The 25,266-nt window shown below is 38.9% G+C and overlaps 2 protein-coding genes across 7 annotated transcripts in view; one reads left to right on the top strand and one right to left on the bottom strand.

Moving 5' to 3' along the window:
• Positions 1-25,266, top strand: part of LOC105466706 (palladin, cytoskeletal associated protein) — a 433,580-nt gene that overhangs the window by 6,853 nt on the left and 401,461 nt on the right. For all 5 annotated transcript variants that reach the window (XM_011715817.2, XM_011715818.2, XM_071092848.1 and 2 more), the window contains exon 2: positions 7,320-8,307. In XM_011715817.2, the coding sequence (XP_011714119.2) occupies positions 7,397-8,307 (911 nt within the window). In that variant the 5' untranslated portion in view covers positions 7,320-7,396. The remainder of the gene's footprint in view (positions 1-7,319; positions 8,308-25,266) is intronic.
• LOC105466702 (DExD/H-box 60 like) overlaps positions 1-25,266 on the bottom strand; it is a 213,565-nt gene that overhangs the window by 180,535 nt on the left and 7,764 nt on the right. The window lies entirely within an intron of this gene.

The following is a 25,266-nucleotide window of genomic DNA, read 5'->3' as shown; positions in this document are numbered from 1 at the left end:
TTTTACTCTTGTCTAATCCCTCCTCCTGGATTGTAAGATCATTTAAGGAGAATAACTATGCCTGGCTCATATTCGTCCTCCTTGAAGCTTCTCTTGCACAACTAAGCAGTTGCTCCATTGATTTCACATTCAACTTACTATTCCGGGAAAGGGAAGTAGAAGAAAGGAAGCATGACTATAAGATGGGCAAGGCCAAGGAGGAGTCATTTCTTCCATGGGGAAGAACACAGAGCTATGCAACTTCAAGCAAATTAAAGAACAGTTGTGGTTGGCCGGGCACAGTGGTTCATACCTGTAATCCCAGAACTTTGGGAGGCTGAGGCAGGCAGATCACAAGGTCAGGAGTTCAAGACCAGCCTGGCCAATATGGTAAAACCACATCTCTACTAAAAACACAAAAATTAGCTGGGTGTGGTGGCAGGTGCCTGGTAATCCCAGCTACTCGGGAGGCAGGAGAATCCCTTGAACCTGGGAGGCGGATGTTGCAGTTAGTTGAGTTCACATCATTGCACTCCAGCCTGAGCGACAAAGCGAAAGACTCCATCTCAAAAAAAAAAAAAAAAGAATAGCTGTGGCTAATGAGTGTTTTAGGGAAAATGACAATTAAGCTAAACTGCTAATACTGCAGGTGATGGATAAGACAAGGATGAGAAAAAGAAGCAGTAGAAGAATTTCTAGGAAATTCAGATTCCTTCCGAGAAAAGGGAGGAGGCAGGGGACGGGACAATTTAAAGATGCCAAAGAATCCTTTATTCCTCAAAATTTCAAAATCTTTCAATGCTACTTACTAGAGTAGAAACACTTTAATGGCTTTGGTGTTTACCTCATTTCCTCTTCACTCATTAACAGCAGTATTAGTGGGTCTTTTTAGTCTATTTCATCTTCTGTGTCTATCACACCAGCATAGAATTACCAAGAGCACTGTTTGACAGAAAACATGAAGTCTCAGGCAAATGATAGAGATATTTGTGGTTGTGTTTCATTCCTTTTGATTTTGACCTTTTCATTTTGGAGTGCTGACTGACATGGAAATCTCTGAAGCACAAATTTCCAGTGAACTTGGCCCACTTGGAAACTGCCCTTGTTCATCCTCCTTGAATGAGCATTTTCCCTAGCCCACGTGCATGTTCCCGCAGCAATAACTGGGTTGCAAATTAAGCCTGAACCAGATATGCCATAGAACTATTATTTTCTTTTTCAATGTGCAAGCAGTTTTAAAGCTACACCTAATCCTGACCACTGGATCCTGTCAGATGGCGCCTCTTTAAAACCAAAATATGAGTTAATAAGCAGGTGAGACATTCTGCCTCCAGCAAACACTCCCTTTAAGAATCGAAAGTGTTTTCATCATTCAGAAGTTTGCTTTAAGTTTTCTCACACAATGTGTCTTGTGAAGTTTTAAAATGTATCATATTATGTGTATTTGGAACTAAACTACAATTGAATTAATAGCAGAACTCTGATTTCTGACCCACAGTTTTGTTAGTCTGATACATTGCTTAGGATTCTCAATTATGAAAACTACAATGGTAAGATGGTAAAGTACATAGAACATAAGCTCTGGAGTTATTCCCTGAGCTTAAATCTTGGTTCTCCCACTCAGATTTTCTGCCTCTATTTCCTTCTTTCTAAACCAGAGGCTGCCGTGAGGATTTTAAACGAAATAATCTACATGATGACTCTGGGCACAATGCCCACCTCAGGGTAAGCAGTCCATTATTAGTCATCATCATCAATCACCGTGATTATTAATAGCCTTTATATATGTCATATGAATTCATCAGGCAGCTAGTGTTCTATAGAAGGGGTTGGCAATTTTTTTCTGTAAAAGTGCAGGTAAATATTTTAGGTTTCATGTGCCATACAGTCTCTGTTGCAACTACTCAACTCTGACACTGGTTCAAAAAAACAAAAGACAATCTCTACATTCAAACTCCTACCCATGAATTCCAACCCAGCATATACAGGTCACCTTTTCCTTGACCATATTTTCAATGGCCTTGCTCACTTCCCTCCCATTTTACCTGCATGTCAAACCGGGATCATCTATCTCTGCTGGATGGCTTCACCTGGATGGCTGAGCTCTGGTGGAGTGAATCACACAATCACACAGAGTAATGACACTATAAATACATCACATCTAACTTCAACCAGGCCCTCACCTCTGCCCATAAATCCTTCTTAGGAAACTTCTTTCTCCCTTTTTCTACAACAGCTATTTCAAATCATCTTCTGTCCTCATAAACTTCCAATGCACAGAAGTCTCAGTATGGGAACTCTTTCTTTCTATTACAAATTCTTGCAGAGAATCTCATCTTTCTCTCTCTCTTACCGCCCCCGCCCCACCCCAACACACACACACCCTTTGTTACTTCTCTCCTTTAACAATGAAAGAACTGCCTCCTTCCTACTGGAAGCTGAACACCTCATGCTCCATTTGTCCTATAATAACTCATTTCTTCCTACATCTTTTGAGAACCAACCTATAAATCATCCCACTTCCTTACATTTAGTTTCAGCTTTTCTCTCCTTACTGCCTAATTCGGTTTGTGTAAAACATGTTATAGTGCTCTATCCTAAAAATGTATAACAAACCTCACCGGAGTCTATACTTTTGTTCAGCTACTACCTTCTGTCTCTCCTTCTTTCTATGATCTTTTCAAAACAATCCACCACACCTGGAATATTTTCTTTCTTTCCTTCTTCTTTCCTTTCCTTCCATACAGCAACCTGGCTTATATTTCTGTTGCGTACACCGAAAGTGCTGTTGCGATGGTGCTAAATATTCCCAAGTTGCTAAAATCAAAAGGACACGTACTGCTTCCTGAGATATTTTCTTTCCCAGCTCCCATGACATCTAGCTCTCCTTGCTTCCCTTTGTTTCTTTGAAGGATTCTATCTTCTCCTTTTTTCCTCGATAACCTTATGCATTCCCCTGTCTTAAAGTGCCACCCATAGGCTAACAATCCCCAATCCGGCTCTGCTCTTCCTTCTCCTGGGCTCTAGATCAGTATCTCGAATCACCTAGACATCAACACCAGAGTTACCAAAGGTCCCTCAACTGCAAAAGGCTCAAATCAAAATCAAGCTTAAAAAAAAAAACTTGTTCCTCCACTTGTAGCATCTAAATTCATGGTACCGTCATCTGGTTGTTGAGGTGAGAAACCTGTAATCCTGCCTCTGCACTGCCTCTGCCTTTAATCAATTACCAAGTTCTTTCCTTTCTATCATCTATCTTATGGACCCTGGACCTACTGCTCCTCTGAATCACCAGCTCTCACTTCAGAGTCCAAGATGAACACATCTAATCGCTGTCTAGGCCAAGTGCCAAGACTTGTGTCTGGTCTCCAAGGGGATGGGAAAGAAAATACTTGGAAATTTCACATCCCATTACAAGTGAGCTCAGTTTCTCACTGAGTGTCAGAACATGAGGAATTCTCCAAAATGAAGACGTTCAGATGATGGCAACCAAACGTGAAACCATGATAAATGTGCGCACTCCCTGGATTACTGCACGAGCCTTCTCATGGACCGCCCTACTGTCAGTCTTGTCTTACTCTTCACCTACCTCTGTCCCCCATCCAGGCTGCCATCAGTTATCTCTCAAAAATGTAAGTCTGGTGACATCTTTCACGGACTTAACACTCTTCCTTGCCTACTGACTACCTACAACATAAAATGCAAGCTCTTTGCATGCCTCCAGGCCCTCTCTGCCCTAACTCCTGATTTCTAGCCTTATCTCTGGTTATTTCCCCATTTCCAGATAGATTTCTGTTTAGCTGAAATGCTTAGCGGAGTTATCTGAGTCTGTCATGCGCTCTCTGGGATCCAAGTCTTAGAATACGTTTCTGCCAGTGCCAGCACCCTCTTCACCTCCCCACTCTTCCTCATCCCTCACACATTATTCTTTCAGCTTTCTCTCTTTCATAAAAGTTTCCTGATCCTGACCTTGCTGTTGCTTCTAGATGCTATCATAGCACTCTGTTGTTCTATACCATTGCAGGATGACTATAGCTAACAATAACATACTCTATAGTTTCAAATGGCTAGAAGGAAGACGTTGAATGTTCCCAACACAAAGAAATCATAAATGTTAGAGATGAATATGCTAGTTGCCCTGATCTGATCACTATACATGATATGTACTGAAACATCACTAGGTACTCCATAATTATGTATAATTATTATTTGTCAATTTAAAAAATAAAATACAATTTAAAAAAGACATACTCAATTATATAGGGTTACTATTTATTTGTAATTTGTATTAAGTTCCATGAGGGCAAAAACCTTCTCTTTTTCAAGGTCCCTAGCACACTACTGGGCATGTGGTATATAGTCCATAAATACATTTTGAATGAGTAATTCTGGTCCATGTAGTACATCTATCCCAGCTTAGGCTTCACAATTTAGCCATGTCAAGAATCAAAGGTTTTGTTGCAATTATCTCCTTGGATTTTCAGCTTAGCCTACCACAGGTTTGGCTGACACAAAATGTTTTTCAATCTCCTTTAGCACTGATTTCAACACAAAAACTGAATTTCTTTCAGGCCACATAAACAATAAATAAACAAATAACACAGTAGCTTTCTTTCAAAAAAAAATAAATTTTACAAGAAATGCAATAAATGAAAATATAGTCTGTTGTGCCTTTGGTACACAAACATACTTTCAGCCCCCGAGTCTCCCCCTCTCCACCTTCATGTCTCTTCTGGATCCATGTTACCTAACGGCTCATCTCCCCACACCTTGTAAGAGTTGATCCTGATCCTGGCTTCCCCTAAAGTTATCTACCATGTGTGCTGACTGAGGGGTCAATTGTACTTCAGAGCTCATTACTGAGAGAAACCTGGCTGCCTTCGTAGGACAAACTATAAAACGTTTTGAAATATACAAAATGGCACTGGGTGTCCTTGCAATAGAATGCTGGATTGGCTCTGGTGGACCTTCCAGGGTCATCTAATTCCACAGGGGTCTATGCCTTTTATTGTCTTTACAATTTTACAACTCTGTAAGTTGGAAAAATCTAAAAACAATGCAAATTATACTGGTACATAGATATACAAATGATTTTTTTCTAGTAGAAATGCTATAGATTTCCACTCTTATAGATGATTCCAAACATTGTGTTTTATTGCTCTATAGATATTAACCAGTTTCAAATCTATTACCAACTTCATTTCAGCATTCCTGATTGCCTACATGTGTCTCATCTTCAGTGTCTCCTTTGAAATGCTTGTAATATATTACTGATTTTTTCAATTGTTAAATAAAAACTCGAATACATGTTATTTGATTTTTACATGTTGACTATACCTTTGCCTTTTCAAAATCATACTTTAACTGCCTGTTTCTCATGAAGAAAATATATTCAAGTATTAAAAATATACTGAATATAATTGTTCTCCATATATGAGCCATATCTGAGTAACTGGAGACCAGTCAGGATGTTTCTGTCCTGCAGCACAGACAGGACAAAGGAATTAGAGTGATATCTGGGTTGGTAAAGTCAGGGAGAATGACGACATCCTCTGAAGGACTAAGGATTTACTTGAAGAAGAGTGTGAAATATGGTTCAGTAGAAGAGTAGGGCTAGCATATGGGGAATCTAATAATTCAGGCACAAAAAAGTAGCTATCTTTCTAAGAAGACATCTAAGGCAAAAGTACAGTATTCCACTTAAGAAAATGGGATATGTTAATATTGAGTTTCAGGATCTCTGATTAAATATCCTGTTTAATCAGCAGGTCTATGACTCACTGCATCCAATGAAGCAGCAGGTTCTTGAGATGGATTTCTATAATCCCCTCGACTCTTGCATAATGTTTTTTGAAATTAGAGATTTTCTTAGGAAGATACTTCTACACAAGCAACTCAATTCAGTCCTCTGAAGACACACCATTTCTGGGGAATGTCCCACCAAGTTTACTCCTGACTGACACGAGGTAGAAAGTTGAGGTTCACCACATCCAGGAAGCTTCCATTATTCACTCCTAGACTCAGTCTTGTGGCAGACATCACTGCTGATGTTTTCTAGATCTTCCCTCTCAGTCTTCTATGAACAATATATAGCAAAAGAATGGCACACTTCGAGTAATGAGGAGTCATTGCCTTACAATATTTAGTTCAAAATGTCAGTGGAATTTAAAGCTGTAATAGCTTACAGATAATGGAACACCTTTTATTTAATTTTGCTGATATTCCCATGTAAGTGTTCTACGCCAGGCCTCTAGTTCTCTCTCATGCCCTTTAAGATTAGATTAGGCTCTCATAGCCCCTAGGTTTTTCTCACTTTCCTTTAAAGTCTTATCAAAATTTTATATTATTAATATATTATTTGTTTAATATCTTCTCTGTCTTCTCCACTTTACTACCTCCCATGACTTTTAACTCTTTGAACATGATGACTGTGTTGTTAAGTCTGGATCAAGGGTCAACAAACTTCAGCCCCTGAGCCAAATCCATCCCAACCCCTTTTTTTAATATGCCCTGCAAACTAAGAACGTTTTTCTCATTTAAAAGCTGCTGTTTAAAAATCAAATATCAAAATAATAGTAGTTTTAACACATTAAAATGACATAAAATTCAAATATGAGTATCCATAAGTTTTATTGGCACACAGTCATGCTCATTCATTTCCATATCACCTATGGCTGGTTTCACGCTCATGCAGAGTTGAGTAATTATAACAGAGACTGGACAGCTCACAAAGTCAAGAGTATCTACCATCTGGCGCTTCCCAGAAAAGTTGCCCATCCCTGGCATACAGCACAGCTGTACTTCTAGCACCTGAAATGTAATAATAAGTGATTACTACCATCTATTGGACTGTTGAGTGAATGACTATGAATGAACACAACTGGAGACAATAAAGTTTCAAAGATTTCACTGAAAACTATACATAAATGAAAATTGGAATCCTTAAACTGCATTTTGTGGTTTAGAGTTAGACAATCAGAGTCAGACTTACTAAAAGTATCAACATTCTATTGATCTCATTACATTAAACAAATTAGAGTTTGAGTAAGGTGGGCAGGGGGGCTGGCTGTGAGCCCTATCCTACTAACAGTGCCTACTGCACACGTCATCTTTTTGAATGATTTAATACTGCCTAGTGAGATATTTGATAGCACTCACAGGGCATGTATTAAAATCATAAAATGATGAACACAAGTATACTTGATATTTCTTCCAACTTGTAGAATAAAGAAAACTTATATTCATTCACTTTAATGTTTCTCTCAATTTGTGACTTAGAACTTCTATGATAAAATGGGGAAAAATCATTGCTACTAATGACATTCTATGCTGTCTTTCAGAGCATAAGAAAACAGTTGCCGTTGCCTCTGGTCTTCCTATTGAAAGCAGACACAGAGTGCATGAAGACCGTTCAACTATGTCAGGGACCTCCTCCCATGAGTCCTTCTATGACTCCCTCTCAGACATGCAGGAAGAAAGCAAGAATGCTGACTTCTTCCCAGGCCTTTCTGCTTTCCTCAGCCAGGAAGAGATCAACAAGAGTCTTGACCTGGCCCGCAGAGCCATAGCCGACTCCGAAACAGAAGATTTTGACTCGGAAAAGGAGATCTCGCAGATTTTCAATACTTCCCCTGCAAGCTTCCATGAAAACCCTTCCCGTAAGGAGACCAAATTGGGTGAACACACCTCAGGGAGACCTCAGGATAACAGGTCAACACCTGTCCAGCCTCTGGCAGAAGAACAAGCTAAGAGTATCTCTTCACCTGTTTCAAAGAGGAAACCTGCCATGTCGCCCCTGCTCACCAGGCCCAGCTACATCCGGAGCCTCCGAAAGGCTGACAAGCGTGGTGCAAAAGCTCCCAACACAAACGTAAAGCCCAAAACGCCACATCAAGGAAAGGCTGGCCCCCAGAGCCAGCTGTGTGACAAGGCGGCTAATTTAATTGAGGAGCTGACATCCATATTTAGAGAAGCCGCAAAGCCAAGAAACAGAAGCCCAAATGGGGAGTCCTCGTCACCAGACAGTGGGTACCTGTCTCCTAAAACTCAGCCGTCAGCCCTGCTGAGTGCCTCAGCCAGCCAGAGCCCTACGGAAGACCAAGGGGAGATGGAAAGAGAGGTTAAGTCCCCTAGGGCCAGGCATTGCTACCAGGCCAACCAGGACCTGGCAGTGCCACGCAACCGCAAGTCTCACCCCCAGCCCCACAGTGCCCTCCACTTCCCAGCTGCACCTCGATTCATTCAAAAGCTGAGGAGCCAAGAAGTAGCAGAAGGGAGCCGAGTTTATCTGGAGTGTAGAGTCACTGGAAACCCCACTCCTCGAGTCAGGTATGAATTTTTTTATTATGCACAACAAAAGATTTTGTTGACTTTGGTGTTACTTTAATATGGGAGGAAGAAAGATTTCCTGTGTCATTAGCCCTCTGGAGACTGAGGGAGAGTACTTGCAAGGAGAGCAGCAGCCCAGGATCGCCACTACGAGTGGTGCTAGTTGTCCATGGCTGGAAATATCTGTGGTCATGCCCCCTCTGTGCTATGGAGGGACGGCAAAGGACTTGAGCAGGCAGAGAGGAGTGGAAACAGTTTGTTCTCTAAGACGGTGGAACTAGTATGGACTAGGCACACTTAAGATGTGAAACTGATTTACTGGAAGTACTGTGAAAAGTGTGTGTATATTTGAATATGAGTTGCTAAAGATGGTTGAAAGCATGGCTAAAACTAGCAGCTATCCAGAAGCGAAAGGCACAAGTGTGTAGAGGCCAACCTTCAGATTAGCCCCCAATAACTCACAAAAGGGAACAATAAATACTGAGACCTACTTGAGGGGGGAGAGTAGGAGGAGCCTGAGGATCAAAAAACTACCTATCAGGTACTAATCTCACTACCTGGGCGACAAAATAATCTGTATGCCACAGCCCTGCAACATGTAATTTACCCATGTAACAAACCTGCACGTGTATCCCCGAACAAAAAGCTTAGGGGAAAAAAAAAAAAAAGATTCTCATACACAAGAAACAAAAATCAAACAAAAATTACCCCCAAATGGATAATCCAGTCTCAGGCATGGACTAATTCGGCACATATTCAGTAACATAAGCACACACACACCCCTTCAATGTGATGCAAACAAGAAAGGCAGAACTTTCCTAAGAAAGAAAGATAAACCAAGTCAGGAGCTCCCCAGGTCTGCCTGTTATTCCTACACAGGCTCTGGTCACTAGAGCATGGAGACAGCAAGAAATAACAGTGAAGGGAGTATGCACTTAGAGTTAATAAGCATTCACACCACCATGTTCATTAGAATTTCCATACATTCTTCTGACTTCATTGTAGAGATTATACCTTCCCCTGTGCAAAAATGTTAAGGGGAGAGAGACCCTGGAGTCCCCTGCAGGGTTTCCAGTCGTGATTCCATTGCCCAGCTGTGGGACCTTAGTCAAGTTACTCTACCCCTCTGTGACTCAGTTTCTTCGTCTGTGAAATGGGAAGTATAATAATACCTACATCATTCTGTTTTATGATTAAATAAAATAGTACATGGGGGAAAATTAAAGCAGTGGCTTGCAGCTAGTAACTGCTGCATTAGTGTTATTATCTTCATTATTTCTCATTTCTTAATTGTATTTGGCAAAATGAAAATAACATAAGTCAGGATTTTATTACAAAAATAATGAATATTCACTTATCTTGGAAGTTTTGCTTTTATTCATGCAGAATGCTTTACCTAAATTACATAAATATTTAAAAAGTTAACTCAACGGCCGGGCACAGTGGCTCATGCCTGTAATTTCAGCACTTTGGGAGACTGAGGTGGGTGGATCACCTGAGGCCAGGAGTTCGAGACCAGCCTGGCCAACATGGTGAAACCCCCTCTCTACTAAAAATACAAAAAATTAGTTGGGCATGGAGGCGTGTGCCTGTAATTCCAGCTACTCAAGAGGCTGAGGTACGAGAATCACTTGAACCTGGGAGGCAGAGTGGAGACTCTGTCTCAAAAAAAAAAAAAAAAAAAAAAAAAAAGTTAAAATTATTTGATTTGGAAAAAATGGTAAAGTAGACATCAATGGCTAAAGATTGAATTGAAATACTGGTACTTTCTTATTAATAGCATTTCGCAGATCACAAACTTCCCTGTATCTCTGATCCTATGCTCACTAATACAAGCTTTGCTAGTGTTGGTTTCTTAATCTGATACCATTGTGCACACACATGAAGTAAACATTAGCATTACTGGCTGAAAAGCGGTGTGATTAGAGGTGGGCAATTTTTTCCCCCCAACCAATCTGTTCAACTAATTCACCTTGAGTCAGCTTTACAGCAATTTTACTATAATTCTTTAAGAAACTGACAGCAGGGGGCAGTAAAAAACTTTTTAATGTGTTCATTTAATTAAATATGTCATTCTAAATTTTGCATTTATATGTGTTATTTATGTAGATTTATATACATGAAGAATTTGTTTTTTACATTTTACCTTTGACAGAAATGAATGTTTCAGATTCTATTTAGATTTTTTAACCTACCAATCTTGCAAACAAATAATTTTCATTAGACATTCATTCTCATGTCACTCAAAACAGTTCCACAGGTTTTCAAACTACATATGGTTCTACCTACATTTACTTCCAAAACAACCCTTAAAGTACACTACAACCTTTTAAAAAATGACAGAAAGCAGTACATGTAGCATTGAAGGATTAATTCAAGTAAGCAGACCATAATGACTGTATTAAAATTCACTTAACCATTTGGTGATTCTAGGGTTCATCAAATTCACACTTCTGCCTCTTTGGGGGTAGCAGAACTAAAATTTAATTTCATTAGTATCTGCAGTATTATTAACTAGTTTTCTCTTATCCTGAAGTCTATGAATTCAAGTCCAAAGTTGACAAATTACACCTTTCTAGAATAATTAAGTCTCATAAAATGTTCCATTGTTGAAAGTTAGCTGGTCATGTTTGTATCCTGTAGAGTTTTTTGGGGGTTGTTTTTGTTTTTGTTTGAGAGGGAGAGTTTAGATTCACAATGAATTTTCTTAACTTCTGTTGCAAAGATCTTGATCCTCCTTGTCACGGATTTGTAAGTGTACCAGACGCCTAAGAACATTGAGCTCTTTTGACCACATGAGACATACGACAATCATAAGAGACAATCTTTGAAGGAAATTTTCTATCAGGAAGAAAACCTTTATTAAAGATTTCCTGCAATGGGGCATTTTAGAACCTGGCTCAGACTGTGTCAGTCCAGAGGACCTAGGACCTGGAGCTTAGGCAGACCTATTGATTGGCAGGCCATCTCCTGAGGTCATAGAAGCAGTTGACAGACGTGTGGAGAGGCAGGGGATGTCAGGACAATCTAAAGCAAGCCATAAGCAGAAGCCCAAGAGACACTGGTTGGTGAGAGCAGAGACGCTCCTCAGTGTTAGGTAGTTGGCATCTGTACTGGGAGCTGAGTGAGGTATGGTGCCAAGAAGCTTGGCACTTGGCCAATGGAAAGGTCCAGGCTGACTTATGGGGAATGCACCACACGAAAACATGGCAGCAGACAGTAGGATCAAGATACAGGAGCTGGAACATAGGGAGAAACCTTTACCTTGCAAGAGTTTAAGCAAATGAAAGTTAGGACCATAGCTCCAGAAAGACAAAAACAACAGAGCAGAATCTTAGTGACTAAACTGGGTCCAGATTAGGGAAACCAACTGCTAGGTTAACATGCCTGGGCTACTAAGCAGCTGGTTGGAGCTTAAACAATGGAGATTGTTTGCTTTGGAAAGCTGGCATGATGAACCTGACAAATGTGGATAAAGTAGCCCCAGCTCAGGGAAGAAGTAACAGAAACAACAGGGTAAAACTAGGCCAGTCACTTCAAGGCAAGGTATTTGTGCTTCATATACAGCCACTTCGCCCTCTCACACTGTGTGAACACCAGTTATGACTACAAACAGGACTGAAAATATGTTTTCATACTTTATTCTTACATATCCAACAAAATCCCAACAAGAGAAAGAGCTGATAGAAAAAAATCGTATGCATAAAAATGGAAGTTATATACCATTGAGGTAGTATTCACATGATACGCAAATTATATTAACAATTTGAATTACTACATTAAATGAAATCAAGTGAGAATTCATTTTTTCTCTGCTTATGCTCAAATGTTCCATATTCTCATACACTCCTTCCAAACAGCATAACGACCCATTCCCTGACATCACTCACCTTACCTGTTGTCTCCACTCTTGACTTTTGTGAGTTGATAAAAAATTTGTGAATAATTTTAGTTCAAAATTACCTCTGGTATTATAAAAAGGAGGCCTTATATTTTTAAAGGTATTTATTTTTAAAGGTATTATTTATTTATTTTAAAAGTATTTATACCTTTAAAAATATTTTATCAACTGTATGTTTTAAACCATTTAAATGTAAGGAGACTGGAATCGAAAACTGTGAAATGATATGCTACTACTACTAATACAAAAATCATTCATTAGTCATGGAGACTGGAGTATATATAACCCAGCTCTTAGGATTCTTGATCCTGTGCTGCAGTTGTTAATGAGAAGACTTAGCCACTGTCACTGTGGTGTTAGAAGTTATGCATGGCTTACTGACAGCCTCCAGAAATGGAGATAGTGGAATTGCCACCTTTAAAAATCTACGCTTGGAATTCATATTCCAAATATCTTGAAAGAAAATGGTAGCCTGGCAATTTTGCAGTATCTTTCTATATGGAAAAAGAAAACAAAGCCCTTCATGGGTATCCTTCCCTTTTTTTGTATTAAGTTAATAATGGTCAATCAATAGAAAAAAATTTTTCAAGGTGGGGACGGTTAGCGTAGAAACATTCAGTGTTGGGTAGTTGGCAGCTGTACGGGGAGGTGAGTGAAGTGTGGTGCCAAGGAGCTTGGCAATTGGCCATTGGAAAAGTCCACGCTGACGTACAGGGAATGCACCATGGGAAAACATGGCAGCAAGATCAAGACACAGGGACTGGGACATGGGGAGAAACTATGTTATTCTCCATCAAATTACTATAAATAAAGTTATTCTTCAGAAAATAACTACAAATAAAACAAAGCATTCCCATTTTATCTACAAGTAGTCCAAACACATCTTTATATTAAGTTATTAAGGTAAATGTGTACATATGTCAAAAAAAAAAACACTTTTAAACACCCCACTTTTATAGTAAAAGTGGAATCCAGCAATGTGCTTTAATAATCTAAATACAATTACTCATATCTAATCATAAGATACCTACTAGGTCATCATTGTTAGCCTCGTAAAGTTTTATTTACTATATACAATTAGAAGTAATACAATTATTTCTTTTTATAATCAAAACACAGCATATCCAATGCCTCCAATTAGTTTATATCAGCAAGACTTTGATCATCGTCAAAAGCCAAAACAAGATGATTAGCCGTATCAAATCTATGTAACTCTGTCTGTAGAAATTTCCATCTCCTCAAAAACAACAGCAAGTAAAACAAGTCATCAATTTACTTTTCTTACTAAAGGTATCAGTATGTGGTATCTCCCATCTTTTGGCTGGTTTGGTTTTGGAAAATGTAGCAACAGCACCAGTAGCCAATAGTTTATGAATATTCAGTGCTTGTAAAGTGAAGATCCAGATGGCTTAGCGCAGGAGTATTGTTGTTGTTAAAGAATATAGTCAACAATGAATTACTAGATAATATCATCAGATTATCAAAATGAAAAAATCCTGATAATACATGTGTTGTTACTGCAACATGAAATGTAAATAGGTACAACCAGTTTGGAGAACTGTTTTATGATACACAATTAACTTAAGATGTCCATACACTAAACCTTTATAGAATACACAATTGCCTACTTGACATCACTATTTGGATGTCTGATAGTCTTATCAAATTTGTCCAAAACTAAACTTCTGATTCTCCTCTCCTCCAAAAACCTTCTCTTTCCAAATCTTCTCCATGTCAACAAAAGACAACTCTCCTTCCAGCTCTTCAAGAAAAAACCCGTGAAGTCATCCTTGACCCCTCTTTTTCTCACACCCCAAATCCAATTCATCCAGCAAATCCAGTTGGCACCACCTTTAATGTCTCCAAATCTGACCACTTCACCCCACCTCCATAAATGAGGCTATACGTCAAGCCACCACCATCTGTCTCTTTATTATTTGCATTACCTTCCAATCCATCCTTGCTTTCGTTATTGTACATCACAGTCTACCCAGCACTCAGAGTAATTCTTTGTAATGAAATCATGATCAAAGCACTGCCCAAACACCATCCAGGAGCTTCTCACTCAGTCCGAGTAAAATCCATAGTTCTTATACATCCTAATCAGGCCTCATCTCTGACTTCACCTCTTGCCACTCCCCAAGCTTAGTCCACTCCAGCCACAGTGGGGTTCTTGGCTGCACCTCCATCACGCCGCCAGGCTTGTTCTTGTCTGGGGCCTGTGCACTTTCTGCTCCCTCTGTTTGTAAATCTCTTCCCCCAGGTATCTGCAGGATTAAATCCTTTATCCCCTTCATATCTCTTTCACCTTTACAATATGGCCTCCTATAAATACTCTATGTAAAAGAAAGGTCCTGCCTACCCTACTCTCTATTCCACTCTCTTGCTTCTTGTTTTTCTCCATAGATCTCATATGATACACTGCACATTTTGTTCGATTTTTGTAGCTGTCTTTCTTCCTTCACTAGAATATAAAATCCTTGGGTGTAAGGACTTTACCTGTTTTACTCACTCTTGAGTCCTCAGAGCCTAGAACAGTGTCTGGCATGTAACAGGTGCTCAATAAATTTGTGCTCAGAAAACTGTAAAGAACCTAAATATTCATCAAAGAGAAAATGGATAAATTGTGACATAGTCACACAACAAATGAACTAGAGCTGCATGTTATCAGGATATATGAAACTCACAAACATAAAATCAACCAAAGAAAAGAAAGTTGTAAAAACTTACACATAAACTACATGGACAGATGTTTGCATATGAAATTACATTTGCAAAATAGTACTATTTCAGGCTTACGGATGTAGTAGGAGTATAGAGAAATGTGTGGGAATGAGGAACACTAAATTCCAGACAGCAGTAACCTTCAAGATAAAGCATGTGATTTGTGGAGAGTCAACTGTGTTGGCAGTGTTGTATATCTTAAGGTGGGTAGTAGAGACACAGATATAAGCTACATCATTTTAATATTTAATAGTGAAAAATACTGACTTTTCTGTTAATCTACTATCCTTATGATGTATCAGTAAGTTCAGCAGCAATGTTTCTAATGAACACTATGATTTATTCCATAAAAACCATCCAGAAAATGTCTTTGTGTTAAGCACTGTGAATCAGATAAGTTGGCTTTTAGCCATTTGTCCATATAATTTTGGGGATTATTTTAGTTATATTTTAGAGCTTTTTAAAATGTTTTTTGTTTTGTTTTGTGTTGAATTTATGGTGTTTCAGTAGAATATGTATTCAGTCTTGTGCCATGGATCTTTTATGGTATAGTCTATCTACTTTATTTGCTGGAGACAATTTAAAAATCTGTATATGAGCTTCTTGTTTTTAAGGAAAAAGTCTGCATTAGGCACAAACACACACACACAATGGACCTGGTTAGGACTAGTAAAAGAGAATTTGAAAATTAACAAGTGCTGCCTGTCACTATCTCACCAACACAACTGCCTCTCCTCCTATCTACATACCTAGACAATAGGAACAAGCACATTAGGGCAGAATCCATAAGAAAACAAAACCTAATTTTATAGTTGCCTATTTTCTCATTCTTTTATTTCTTAATTCATTTAAAATCTTTTTTTTCTTTCTGTGTATTTGCATTGAATTGAAAAAACAAAAGCCTTTATATTTTGCAGAGGACGATAAATATTCCCTAGATCACCAAATTGCTGATGAACTAGAAAGCAAAAGAAATTCAACAAGAGAATGGCACCTTTGGCCGGGTGTGGCGGCTCATGCCTGTAATTTCAGCTCTTTGGGAGGCCGACGCAGGCAGATCACGAGGTCAGGAAATCGAGACCATCCTGACTAACATGGTGAAACCCAGTGTCTACTAAAAATACAAAAAATTTGCCGAGCGTGGTGGCAGGCACCTGTAGTCCCAGTTACTCGGGAGGCTGAGGCAGGAGAATGGCGTGAACCAAAAAGAGAGAGAAAGAGAGAGAAAAAGAGAGAAAGAAAGAAAGAGAGAGAGAGAGCGCTTTATTTTCACTGAAGTGAAAAGATAGCCTTATCTCTGACTCCTCCACACAGACAATTTCTGGGAGTTAATTCATGAAAGGCACGTGACGCATTGTGAGGTTTTATCCTCTTTCCTATCTTTTGCATTCTTTCTCAACCATTGTTTTCATTCAATACCTACCCGCTTGTAATTTTCACTTTGAAAACTAGCTATGCCTCTGCAGTAGTTTACCTGCAAGGCCATCATTAATGAGAATATTGAGTCTATTTCTGCAGACCTTGGTGAAATGGAGTAATTCAGTATCCAGCAAGCCCAGGAAATATTGCCCCTGTTGCATAGAATTCTTGTTTAATGACTTGAATATTACAGAGTGGCAGCAACTGCTTTATCACCTCTTCTGGTCAACCCATGACACCATGATGTTATGAAAAGCCCATTCCAGCTGTATAAATGCATAAAGCTGTGACAATGTTGCTCACACTGATATCTTAGTGAACCAAGAAGTAAGGCTGATATGCAAGGCAAAAGTGGACTATCACTATACAGTTAGAAGTTTGAATTGGTTATGACAGTCATCAGTATCTAGTCATGAGTAGCAGTAGCTAAATTAGACAGTAGCATCAGTTTATATCTCAATGGCCAAGTTTCTGGATTTAGCAAGAAAACAATAAACACCAAAATAAATTTAGCTGAAGAATAAAGGTAGAGATTTTTTTAATGTATTTTGCTTTTAATTTGTGGTGTTTCAATAGAATATTACACGTAGTCAGTCTTGTGCCATAGATCTTTTATGGTATCATCTACCTACTTTACTTGCTGCAGATGGCACAAAAAAAAAAAAAAAAAAAAAAAACAACACCACCACCTGTATATAAGAAGCTTCTTCAGCTAATCCCTTTGGAATTAAAAGGGCTTTATGAAACAAGCATCAGAAGAGCTTAGTGGTCGACAGTAGAGGTTCTAGAGCTAGAATGTGACTCCTGGCTCTATCACACATCGGTTAGGTCACTGTGGCAAGTTATTTCAACTTTCTGTGCCTCAGTTTCTTTGTTGGTAAAATGGAAATAATAGAAGTACCTACCTCTAGGGTAATTATGAATGTTAAGTCAATTAACACAGAGAAAGAGCTTGAAACTATTAGCACATCGTAGTATCTTAATAATGTATTATTTTAAAAGTTACTTATTGAAGTGTTTACTTTTATTGTTTATTGTCATTGACTTAGTATAAACTCCCTACACTCTACCTTTTCAAAAAGCTCTGACTCTGTTTCAAAACCTCTCTTTAAAATCTTCAGACTGCCATTCTCTTTTATACTACTAAGTATTCACAATGGCAGAGAGACTATGGAGATGGAACACTTCAACAGCATAAAATAAACAAATGATTTATCAGAAATACAATACATCTTGACAGTTGCTTGTAACTCTTTGTTGAGTCCTAGATTTGTATCTCAGAGTCAGAATCATCACCAAGGCTGCCATGGAGTAGTGGGATACGTTCCCTTGGTCTCCGTATAACATACTATTTTTTTTATAAATTTTTATCTCACTTGGCCTTCCGTTCCTTCACTGCTGCAGGGTATGGGATCAAAGCCAAAGCAAAGTGATTCGTTTCCATCTCTACTCTTCCTTCATACAACTAATTATCTCCCCATCCCCTCTAAATCTAGAAGCTATGAAGGTTAGCGTGCTATGGATTACTGTCAGTTTAGAATGCCCTCCAAAAATAAAGTCTCTTTGACTATTGTTTTCTTGCTGCTTTTGAAATTGTTTAGCAATTTCCCTCAGTTTGCTTTGTTAGCACTTGCTAAACATTTGCTAGAGTTAATTGAAAGTGGTTCCCCAACACTTTAGCCACTCCTTATTTTTGTATTTCAATAATTTCAGCAGGAAGAAAAATCTAAAAATAATTTAAGTAACAAATGCAGGCTTTTCCTCAGCTAGATAAATCGACCTTTTATTTTGCATTTTCTTACTAAGTATTATACCATGCTGCAAAGCTCTCAAAAGGAAAAGGATGTGCTTTTTGAAAGTTTACTAGTATGCAAACCAGTATCAAATAGTTGTTTTGAAAGAATTTGACCCTGAAGTTTCAGATACCTTCACAGTGAAAACTACTCAATGTCTCAAATCTTTTCTGCAGAATCTATTTTAAGTACTTTTCAACATGTTTCTTCATTTGCCTTGGGGCCGTACCTCCTCATGGATCACTGAATCTGCTTAAGCATAATTACAGCAATTCAAGGACTCCATTTAGACACTGCATTCTTTTGACATTTTGGAGTTACTTTATAAAAACAACTGTAGCAAATACAATTTTAAGTATGCAACTTGATATAGCTTACTGTGCTGACCAAGATGCAAAATAGTTCTGTTAGTGTTCGAATGATGTATAACAATAGAAATGGTTCTTTCCTATTTAATTTCAGTTGATTGGAGCCAAGAAATAGTATCCTATTGGATATCTGCTGAAATAGGACTAAACTACTAGTCTCCTGAACACTGATAGAGAAATCCAATCAAAAGCTTTTCCTGGCCAAAAATAATACTAATTGCAAGTGAAAACTAACATTGTTCTCTCAGTTATGAGTTCCAATGGTGAAGTCTAGTTCCATATAACAGCGTATGGTAAATTAGGCCACAGAAACAAGCTTCCAGTCACTGTTTATATGATCCACATGTTGTGGTCCAAAAAATGTAAATAAAAATACCCTAGGGAATAAGGACTTTTTCCTAAGATGACAGCTTTTAGCCTTGGTTGCTGAAAATGGTGAGTATTTCTAGTGACATTGAAAGCAAGTCTAGGGAAATGAATTTCCAAGTAATGGAGGAGAATCTTTGAGAAGGAGGAGAAAGAGGAGGGGAGGGAGGGGAGGGAGGGGAGGAGAGGAGAGGAGAGGGGAGTCGGGGGAGAGGAGGGAGGAGGGAGACAGGCAAAGAAAACTCTCATCTGAAGATGAATGGTTCTTTTAAAGATCTTCAAAATAATTTTCACCATGATATAGACGTTCCAGATCACTGCTTTGACAGAGAATGTTCTAATTGTGTTAGTGCATAGAGAATGCAATAGATACACAGTTGTTGACATCTGGGGAGATGAGACAGAAGATGTTTCAGTTTAACACTTTAACATCTTTGTAATCAGAACTCCTTATAGAAAAGGACATACTTACAACAGATGTCAGATGACTCATTTTGTGGTTGCATTGCTTGTCCACATACAAATTTGGTCAGAATTGTCAGTTTAATTATTTACTTGGTCAGTACTATGTGCTGTTCATTAGTGGTTCATAAAATAATGGTATCTTGTGGTGATTGCATGTTAGATTCAGTGAACTACAAATTTGTTGTCTCCATTTGAAAAATAACATACTAAGATATGAATAGTTTCGCAAAACTCCCCCGTTGTCCAGTTGCTGGTAGGGACGGAATTCACACTGAGACAAACTGGCTCCTGGGTCTGTACTCTTTTGTTTCTAATTTTTACGGCTACATAGTAGGCATATGTATATATGGGGTACATGAGATTTTTTGATACAAGTATGCAGTGTGTAGTAATCACATCATCATAGAAAATGAAGTATCCCTCCCCTTGAGCATTAATGAATCTGTACATTTTAACTGCTATACTCTACTGCCACAGCCCTTCTCAAGATCTGTCTCAATGGAGTTTGGGTGAGTCCTCCTGACCATCAGAAATACCACCATAGATACTGAGCAGTTCTCTAAAAGCAAACCTCGTGAATGGCTTCCTTGCATTGCCCCCAGACAATGTTAAGAAATCTTAAAAAAGAAAAGAGCCATGATTGATTCTTTCGTGGTCCTCATGAGAAAACTGTGGTGTATACATTCCCAGCCCACTTTGAGGTGTCACTTGAAGAAGAGCCGGCATCTTTACTCATAACAACAACCTTCCTTGATGCAACTTGTGAGGGCCTGAGTTACAGTGCCTCCTCTATCAAAGCCATTTTGATGGGTTTCTCTCTTTCTCTTATAAACAGAGCACTGATCCCAAGCAGAATATAACAGATATGATTTGTAATCCGTTATAGTACTATTTAATCCTTATGTTTAGCTGCCAGCATTCTAATTAAGAATGTGTTGGCATATGTTGGCCAGAATCCTGAAACATGGAATTCTTCCATGTGCCAAGTCAGAGGACACAGCATTGCTGCCTAAAATCAAGGAAGAAAGGGCCCCAACCACACTTTAGTTCAAGTGACTTCTGATATACCTTTTCTACAAAAGACTATTGCAAAACACAATTCAGAAAGATTTTTTTATGAAATAAATAATTTTAACTTTGAACATGGAGCTAATAAGAGGGAAGCATGAAGACTGAAGAAATCAAATTAACTTTGGAACGAGAGACTGTTGTCACTGCAGGAAAAGTCAATGAGCACATCAAAATGAGATTCTTCAGCCCACAGTAAAATTCATCAGAGGGCCACATGGTATAGTGAATCTAGGTGTTAGGTGTGCAGACGAAGGATGATGTGCCTCAGTTTGGGGTCAGTTTCACTGACTGAACATCTGTGCTGCCCCATTGTACACACTCAGCTCTGCAAATATCTTCACCAATTCATTTTCATCCTAGATACTAGCATTTGGGAGAAATTTTTAATTGGAGGGGATTGGCACATACGTTGTAAGCGCCCCATCTGTTTTACTATTTGTTAATGGAAAATTCCAATGTTATACCTCAAATTAAAGATACTATCACTCTTAGTAATAGTTTAAACAAGATATTCCACAGAAGGACCAGAAGAATCACTCTAGTATGACAGCTATTGTGTTTGGATTGTATTTTCTTTCCTAAATCCTACTAGGCCAATGCAGGTAAAATGATGAATCCATTAACAAGCTGTTTCTATCCTACTACAAATCAATGTAATTTTACTACCACTGTGTAATATACAACAGATAATTATATACCGTATAACATATAATGTATACCATAACATTTATGTTGCCAATTTTAAAATTTTATACTGATCTAGTCCCTTTCACCTGCAAATCTTAAAATCTTAACATTTGTTCATCCAGTGTACTATGTAAAATGGCTTGGAGTTGGAAGCTGTGTCTTCTAACGTGACCTAGGAGCAGCCCCTGAGTATAGAGTTCGGCTTCCAACACACATCTCAAGAACCACGGGTTTTTTTGGAACATGAGGCCAGCTCTTAGCTACCTGCAATTCAGAATGTACTATTTGGTCTCAGCAGTTTCTTGACCCTTCATGGGGTCATCTTCAAGTTCTGAACTGTCGCACATGTGTTTCTTCTCTTTGCCTTTGGATGGTTTTCTGGCTTTCAGATTTTGATCTTTGGATTTTGACAAATCAGAAAAAGATCAAACCCAGCCAAAACCTGTCTTTCATTACAGTTTGTTCTGGTTGAAATGTTAAATTTTCTCACATCCATGGAATTGAAGAAAATTATGATCCAAAATGAAAGAGGAATTGGGTTCATATTCTCTCTCACATCCACATTGCAAATCAGTCCTTTTTCACTCCCCATATTTAATGCTATCTGTTGTCCTCTTGCCTCACTTTCTGCCAGGAGGTCTTCGTATCCTCAGGTAGGTCTATAGAAACACAATTTAGTTTTCCTTTCATTATGCAAACACAATGCTACACCTGCACTAATCATCTGTGCTTAAAGCCAATGGATGATGGGGGGCAAGTGTTAGAAATTACCCAAGGCTCTTAGCACCTGAAGTGTTTTCTTACAGCCTCACCTGTATGGATAATTTTGTCAGTCAAATAGAGTAAGTGGATCTTAGTGATCAGAGCAGGAAGCAAGCTTGAAGCCAGGGGTTTAAAAAAAAAAAAAAAAAAAAAATTAAGAGAAGCAAATGAAGGCTCCAGAAAGGGAATCTGAAAGAGACAAGGTGAAGGATTAGAAGCAGATGGCAGGAGGAACAGTTCCAAGAAGCAATGAGAAAAGGCAGAGCTGGTGATAGTTGAGTGCTAGAGACCATTACAACATCCATATCCCAAATGGTTCCAGATCAGACCTCACAGGGAATGAAATTAATATGCAACAGTCTCCTCCTTTGCCAGCTGCTCATGGCCCCCCTGTGTTCTCACAATAACAAACACGTATGCAACAGCAATCCTTCCGAGGTGACAAGAGTCATTGTTGAAGAGTCGTGGTCCCAGCACGTTGGGAGGCTGAGGCCGGCAGATCACCTGAGGTCGGGAGTTCAAGACCAGCCTGACCAACATGGAGAAACCCTGTCTCTACTAAAAATACAAAATTAGCCAGGCATGGTGGCACATGCCTGTAATCCCAGCCACTCAGGAGGCTGAGACAGGAGAATCGCTTGAACCCGGGAGGCAGAGACTGCAGTGAGCTGAGATCACGCCACTGCACTCCAGCCTGGGCAACAACAACAAAAAAGAGTAATGCTCATGGCATTACTTCCTTATGACTTTGAGTAGGATACAGAAGGAAATAAAGACAGTAACCTCTTTGGGGTTCTATACATCTTCATAAAGGCTTTCTTCATAGATCAGACAAGAAACTTAAATATTCCTTTGGTTTAAGCTGCCACAGAACTATGTTAAGATTATTAAAATACAAGTCTTTAAATATTAGGATCCTAAGTCTGCCCTTACTACTTCTGCTCCATTATCCTCTAGCTCATCATCCTCCATAGATCCTGACAGATCCCCCTCTTCCCACTCTTCTCCACCCCACTGTCTTGCCCTGAGTGGCTGATCCGTGTAGACTAGAACAGACTCCTTCAGGTTTCTGGTTAGGCGAAGTCCTGGAGAGCCCTGGCAGATCAGAAGGAAGAAAGAGAGGAACTCAAGGTACTTAGTGTCCCATCTTCCTCCTGTGGGTTTGCTTTGGTCCTCCAAGTCAAATGAAGGTCTCCACTCAACACAAACTTCCCTGTGTTTAGGAAAGTGCATCCACCCTCTGTTCCTTTAGGGTTACGGGTGGCAGCAATTCCGCTTTGTAGTCCCCAGGTGATCCCTTATCCCTGTGGTTTCCTCATACCCTCAGGACACCTTCAGATCTAATCTTTTCATGAAGGCCTCCTTGTGTTGTTTGTGCCCTCTCTTTCTAGCTGGGACTACAACTGCTACATCCTCCTCCTGATTGCCCATACCTAAAATGGTGATGATCCATAATTATTATGCAGATATGGTGACACAAGCAATTCCTGAAATGTTTTCCTCTGAAATTGCTAAGGATTACTCACAGGCAAGTTACCAGCTTCAAAATTACTTTTCCAGCTCTATATTCCCTATTACTTCTCGCTGTCTTGCTTTTAGACTTTTTAAGCAAACTTCAACTCCAATTCTATAACTTAGTAAAAGAATCACATTGATGTGAAAGTCCAAAAAGACATTAGATGTTGTAAGTGGAATTTTCTCATTCATTCATTCTCTGTCAATGAGAAATGAAATGACTAACACTAATGGAGTGCTACATGTGTCTGGCATTTTTTACAAAGGACTTTATACACTGTCTCTCATCCAGTGCTCTCTCAAGATCTGTAGGGTAGGCTGTTATTACATGTTTTAGATGTGAGAAAACTGAGACTCAGAGAGGTAGGCAAACTACCCAAAGACATAACTCGATAGTAATGTGTCTGGGATTATTAACACCAAAAGTTGGCTCTTTGGTGGAATTTGTAACCATGAGTGATTCATACATTTGAAGTGGTGCTTGAGTTATTTAATGGTACATAACAAACCACTCCAGAACTTAATGGCTCAAAACAATTTATTATTTTGTCTCACTTACTAGTCTATTTGAAGACTGGCTACCACAAGGGAACTCAGGCATTTTTTTCACGTCTGTTATCCTGGAATGAGTAAACTCTAATGAGAATAAAGAATACAGAATATCATGGAGTTTGGATGAGGAGTGTGACACAACAGGGTTACAGTTTGAATTAGGAGTCACGCCAAAAGGAAGGTAGAAAGGAATTCAGATCAATGGAAAGGAGGAAGTACCTAATATAAGAACCAGGTGTGCCATTAAGAATTACGCTTTGGGCCAGGCATGGCGGCTCACATCTGTAATCCCAGCACTTTGGGAGGCTGGGGCTGGTGGATCACTGGAGGCCAGGAGTCGGCCAACCAAGTGAAACCTCACCTCTACTAAAAATACAAAAAAATTAGCTGGGCAAGGTGGCACATGCCTGTAATCCCAGCTACTCTGGAGACTAAGGCAAGAGAATTGCTTGAAACCAGGAGGTGGAGGTTGCAGAGAGCTGAGATTGTGCCAATGCACTCCAGCCTGAGCAACAGAGCCAAACTCTGTCTCAAGGAAAAAAAAAAAAAAAACGTGTTTTTCTCTTCAAAATCTGATTCCCTGCCTCCATCATGCAACCTGCAGCATAGTATGAGTGCAAGGGCAGGGAGCCAATTAAGAAGGGCATGGCCTCCCCAGGCTCTCACTGAACTGCATTAGCACATGACGATGGAAAGCCTTCAGCTAGTTTTCCCGCCAAAAAAATGAATCTGGTAAATCATTATGTTTAACTTACATCTGTTTTATTAAAACCTAAGAACAATCATTTAATATAAAAATGTTTTTTGAGACATTTTATTACCAAAAACTATCTAAGATCCAATTCAACCATGGCTTCTGTAGTGGGAGTTCTCAGCAGACAAAAGACAATTACAAAAATCAAATAAAGCTGTTATAATTTTAAATCAAACAATTACAGACAAAATGACTAAGTATTGATATTTTTGTTTTTAAAAATAAAAACCAGGCTAAATGAAAATAAATAAAGAAGTAATTGTTGCAACTAAAGCAAAGCATATACCTTCTTCATCTAAAACATTGGCTTACATGTTTATTTTCATTTTAATGAAACCCAGCCCCTGTACAGTGTGTGTAAACGTCAAACTAATTTTATGTTTCTCAACTAGGTTTCCCACGACTCTAAATGGTGCACATTTAACAATATTTTATATTTCATTATTACTATGGCGCTCTGGTTCTCTGTTAGAACAATTACATACTGCAAAGAATTAGAAGAAGGACAATTACATACTGTAAAGAATTAGAAGTGTTTGAGGATTTACTCTCCAGAATAGTGACTGAATATAGTTTGATAGA

The sequence above is a fragment of the Macaca nemestrina genome, chromosome 3, assembly GCF_043159975.1.
Source record: "Macaca nemestrina isolate mMacNem1 chromosome 3, mMacNem.hap1, whole genome shotgun sequence".
Classification (NCBI taxonomy): domain Eukaryota; kingdom Metazoa; phylum Chordata; class Mammalia; order Primates; family Cercopithecidae; genus Macaca; species Macaca nemestrina.
Note: the sequence above shows the minus strand (reverse complement) of the source record. Positions and strands in the feature narration are given on the sequence as shown.